The 5,807-nt window shown below is 31.8% G+C and overlaps 1 protein-coding gene across 1 annotated transcript; it reads left to right on the forward strand.

Annotated features, from left to right (window-relative positions):
- Positions 1–2,794: 2,794 nt before the first annotated feature.
- Positions 2,795–3,827, forward strand: LOC111388411 (pathogenesis-related protein STH-2-like). The gene is made up of 2 exons (XM_023013102.1): positions 2,795–3,110; positions 3,349–3,827. Exons 1-2 carry the CDS (start codon positions 2,810–2,812, stop codon positions 3,645–3,647), a joined length of 600 nt encoding a protein of 199 aa, XP_022868870.1. The 5' UTR covers positions 2,795–2,809; the 3' UTR covers positions 3,648–3,827.
- The last annotated feature ends 1,980 nt before the right edge of the window (positions 3,828–5,807 follow it).

Genomic DNA, 5,807 nt, shown 5'->3' on the forward strand with positions numbered 1-5,807 from the left:
AGATGATTATGCAAATAGTCCAATTATCTTAAGTTGAATTACCATAGTTTCTACTATGAAAGTAAAAAATAACACTAATATTGTTGACGGAGAAACCACAACTAGATAAAAACTCCGGGGCTAAGCCAATTTCCTCCACTATAGACAATGAGTCTTACAGTTAGATGCTGCCTAATCAACGCCACTAGACTTCTTGGTCTATTTCCTGTAATCTCCAAGATACTATTTTCCCATCCAGCTTCTTGATCTTGTACAATTGTCTCTTCCAAGTGGAATTTAAACAATTTTCAATTCTTGTGCTTTTTCTACAGTTGTAGTTCGACCTTCCTTAATTTTCAGCAGCCTCTGAAGTTCCAATTGACAAAGTACATTTCTTACAGTATTAAGGAAGTCAGGTGTTTTAGATTCAAGGATTTGATGTTTTCCTAATTATGTGGTAGTAGGATCTCAAGAATAAATGTATTGAATTAAGGTATGAGCAGGCTCTTGGATCTTCAAAAAGTGATTTGAATATGCTTTGCAAGAGAGGCACAATGAACAACCATCACAAAAAATTCGTGCAAGTATTTATCGTTAGGGATGTTTAGGTATTATAGGTCGTGTAAAACTTTCCAAAGTCAAGAATTAGGGTTGGCCGAATAACATTGTCGCTTGTGCGACCCTTCAGCGAGAAGCGAGCGTCGATGTTTCGCTCGAGCGAAGTTCGAGCTACAGGTGAGTGACGATCATTCTATTTTTGTTGCTCAAGCAATGTCTCTTCTTTCCTTCTTCTGGACTCGAACACATACTAACCCTAACTTATCTAACTCATCTATACAAAATTGCACCTAACTCTTGACTTTTACACATGTTCGATTTAGTCATTTTAGTTCACAAAATCGCCAATGACATTAAACCTGACAAATATAATTATCGATGATGAAGAAACTAAAAAAAGAGCATAAAACGAATTAAGGTCCCAATTATCCAGAATCACTTGATGACAATTCACAAGGAAAAACTGAAATCTGCATATCTTTGAAAACTTTTTAAGAGAAACTCAGAAGAAAGAAGAATAAATATTCGAGTTATATTAATCATAATTGATATATTTGGCTGAGATCAAAAAGTTTAAATGTAAGTATATATTTATGTTAAAATTATTTTCGTCTAATTTGGATATACTTGCAAATATGTAATTTCAATGTCTTGACAATGAAATAAAATGTTATTTTCAAGGAGAGCAATTTTTATATTAAAAATATGTTAAAAGAAAAGTTTGGAGATAAAATTAACTTCGACTTTCTTAAGCTTAAGTAATCATACTATTATATTGAGTGTATTTCTTACTTTTAAGTAAAATAACAACAACAACAACAACAACAACAACAACAATAACAATAACAACAATAAATTTAAATTTATTTTTACTTCCTTCATAATAAGTAACTTCCGCTATTTGAAAAATTTACAAATCATTTATAAAGAAGAATAATAATGAGTCTCATCAAATGTCACGGTAATAAATGATGAATGGTTAAAAATGTGATTGACATTAATGTCTAACTTTGACTTAGTTTATAAATTATTTATAAATAAATTGGTTGTCAAATGGAGGCTTAATTACTTATTATGTGTTGCAAATTATATAAGAAAAAAGTTTTATTATAGCCAAACGTAAATAATAGAAACCGACGAGCTTCAATGGTTGCAAATTTTGAGTTGTTTACAATTAGATCAAGTCTTATCATCATTTATAACTTACCCTAGGAAAAGAGAAATAAGTAACTAACGAGAAATCAACAATTTAATGTCGAAATTCGAATCCAACCACACGGGTTGTGTATTTATTAGAAGAAAAAGAAGAGATAAATATAAAACAAGATAAATACCAATAACAATTAAACAACTTCATAATGAGAAAATCCAGAACTTATCCAATGTTTCTGGCATTCAGAGATATTGACATAAAAAAAGCAATAATTCCTAATTATATATAATTGTAGTGGTATTATCCAACTATTACATATTCAATTTGGATTTTGGAAGCTCTACAAATTGGCTTATGTTGATAGGAAAAAAAACTAAAACGCATCCGTGAGAAATAATAATATTTTTCTTATTCATGGCCTTTGAATGAAAGGCAAAAGAATGCATAGATTATGCAAATGGAATAGATAGTCAATAATGGCCTACTATGTCATAGATAGAGCCAATTTATAGTCAATAATGGCCTACTATGTCATAGATAGAGCCAATTTGCATTAGCCCGGTTTTTTGACAGAACTTAAGCCACTTGTTATGAATGTTAAAGAAAAGAAATATGGACAAAATAAAAACAATCACACAAAAATACAAGATTTATGTAGAAATCCAAATTCGGAAATACCATGCACAGAGAGGCAAAGTATTTACTGTAATCAATAGCAATGAAATACAAGAGCTTCACATGACAAATTAAAATTTTCCCCATAAGAAAAAGAAACAACATATATAAATAAAATGGAGAAACCAATTGAAATGAAACAGCTTCATGATGGGCTCTAAAGGAATTCTAGACATGGATAAAAGTCTCATGTTGAAATATATTCACATCAAATAGGCCGGCTGTTGTATTATATTGAAATCTCAACAAGTAGATATACAGTGTAGAAGCTGTACAATTGTGACGATTAAGGCTCCAACTAGTCAGCCCATTAAAAGTATTTTCTTATTCAAAGCAGACGGGGGAAAATAGAAATAGAATAAATTGATTATAAACCGAAAATGTATCGTCAAATGGCGTGCTAATATATTAAATTTTAAGGCGCAGTTTGACTATAATATTCAAATGTTTTCTACTACACCACCGCTATATATACCATGTTCAGCTGCTGTTTCCTGCACAGCTCTTCACTTCTTCTCTATTGTAATTCACTTAACTTTTCAACTATTCAAGGTAAATATGGGTATCTCCAACTATTTCCATGAACTCAAAACTAATGTTTCTCACAAGAGGCTGTTCAAGGCTTTGATCACCGATAACCACGATGTTTTGCCGAAAGTCTCCCCTTCCATCAAGAGCATTGAGACAATTGAAGGAGATGGTGGTGCTGGAAGTGTCAAAAAGACAAACTTTTCTGAATCTGAAGGTTAGTCCAAATATTAAAATCGCGAAAAAAGAATGAGAATGTAATATTATGTATATATGCAGTACTATTGCGTCAAAGGTCCTTCTTCTTTTTCATTTTTTTTCTCCTTCTTTAAAAATTTTTAAAATTTTTTAATTTTTTATTATTTTTATTATTTTTACGACACCAGACAAAATAAAACATGTCCGAAGTTTTGTTCATTTTACATACTCTCATGAGCATTTGCGTTATATAACAGGGTCTCACTTCAAGCACATGAAGACCAAGGTCGACTCCTTGGACAAAGAAAACTACGTGGCCAAGTTCACTTTGGTTGAGGGAGATGCACTTGGTGACGAGCTTGAAAAGGTATGTTACGAGATGAAATTCGAGGACTCAAAGGATGGAGGATGTGTCCTCAAGATCACCAGTGAGTATCATTCAAAGGGTGATGTTGTACCTAAAGAAGAGGATATTAAAGCAGCTCAGGAACATACTATGGGACTCTACAAGTCTTGTGCAGATTACCTGATTGCCAATCCTCATGTTTGTGTCTAAATAATTTCTAGTTATATTTCCGATTTTCAATATTTCCTTAATAAAGAACTTTGTTCTACTCTTCCATTGAAGTTTGTTCTTATCCAACTGTTATCAAAATTTACGGTACAACATTAAGATGAATTTTTAGCAAGGTTCAGGTCTTTGCCTTAATAAAGCGAATTTGTTTGTTTATTTCCATCCACATCTATTTATTCCTATTTCATGTCGAATTTTCAATGAATAGTGCCAAATTTCATCAAATTACATGTGAGCTTGCTATTTATATCTGTTTCATTGCACGTAAATTTCAGTTGCAAAGAAATTTTATCTAGATATGGAGTAATTAAAACTTCCATTTGATATTGCAAAGGTGAAAAAGGCAAATCAATTTGATATAAGTTGGAAAAAAAAAACCACCAAAACCATAGGAATGCATTTTCAATGGAATTGGCCAAAAACATGTTTTAAGTGTTTGTAACCTGGAATTCAAACTCCATTTTCACTTTCGTATCAAATAGGCAAAATAGAAAACGAATTCCTCGGAAATGCCATTTTCCATTGAATTGAAGTCAATCAAACGGAGCCTAGGACCCCCTTAATAATTACCTGATCCAAGAAATCAACGAGGATAAAAAAAGCTGTGGAATAGTTATATCTAACTTTTGTACATTGGATTTTTTGCATAATTAATTGAAGTTACTTTTAGGGCCTGTTTGATAACAAAGATGAAATTTGGATGAAGAGAAAACGAATTTTAGGGAGTTAAATTGTCTAGAAAGTATTTTACTGGAAATTGTCAATTATTATGTTTGATTGGTATAATTTTTCATGTTGAAAATGTTGAAATAAAAATATTCTTTGGTATTTGTCTGGCTTTGTTTAACATGAGAATTGTTAATTAAATTAATAGAATTTACTGATATAGGGGATAAAATTTGTTTCCATTGTCAAAAAAAAAAGACAAGAAAATCATCTATCTTTTAGTGTTCGTTTGACTTTGTTTTATATGGAAATTGTTAATTAAAGGAATTTTTTTTTAACACAATTAGGGATAGAATTTGTTTCCATTGTCAAAAAAATTAAAAAAAATAAAAGCAACCAAAAAAACCAATTCCCAACTAACCCAAGGAAATACAAATTCCTCATTTTCGTGGAAAATAGGGTCACGAACCAGAAAACTAGAAAATGAATTGCCAGGAATATATTACCTATCAAAAATGACAAAAAGTGAAAATGACATTTTCAATTCCAACTTCCATGAATAATATGGCGTATCAAACGGAGCCTTACTGTTTTGCCTAAAGTCTCCCCATCCATCAAGAGCATTGAGACAATTGAAGGAGATGGTGGTGCTGGGAGTGTCAAATAGACAAACTTCTTTGAATCTGATGGTTAGTCCAAATATTAAAATCGCGAAAGAAGAATGAGAACATAATACTTTGTATATATGTAGTACTATTGTGTCAAACGTCATCAAATATACCATACTAAACAAGTCATAAATTTGTAGTTGTCACCAAAAAAAAAAAATAATAAAAAAATAAAGAACTAGACCAAATAAAACATGTCCGAAGTTTTGTTCATTTTACGTACTCTCATGAGCATCTGCGTTATATAACAGGATCTTACTTCAAACACATGAAGAACAGGGTCAACTTTCTGGACAAAGAAAACTACGTGGGCAAGTTCACTTTGGTTGAGGGAGACACGCTTGGTGACGAGCTTGAAAAGGTATGTTACGAGATGAAATTTGAGGACTCAAAGGATGGAGGATGTGTCCTCAAGATCACCAGTGAGTATCATTCCAAGGGTTATGTTAACCCTAAAGAAGAGGATATTAAAGCAGCCCAGGAACATACTATGGGACTCTACAAGTCTTGTGCAGATTATCTGATCGCCAATCCTCATGTTAGTGTCTAAATAATTTCTAGTTATGTTTCCGATTTTTTGTATTCCCTTGATAAAGAACTTTGTTCTACTCTTCCATTGAATGTTGTTCGTATCCAACTATCATCAAAATTTACGGTACAACATTAAGATGAAATTTTAGCAAAGTTCAGGTCTTTGCTTTAATAAAACGAATTTGTTTGTTTGTTTCCATCCGCGTCTATTTATTCCTCTTTCATATCTAATTTTCGATGAGTAGTACCAAATTTCATCAAATTACATGTAAGCTCG

This window comes from Olea europaea, unplaced genomic scaffold (assembly GCF_002742605.1).
Source record: "Olea europaea var. sylvestris unplaced genomic scaffold, O_europaea_v1 scaffold490, whole genome shotgun sequence".
Lineage (NCBI taxonomy): Eukaryota > Viridiplantae > Streptophyta > Magnoliopsida > Lamiales > Oleaceae > Olea > Olea europaea.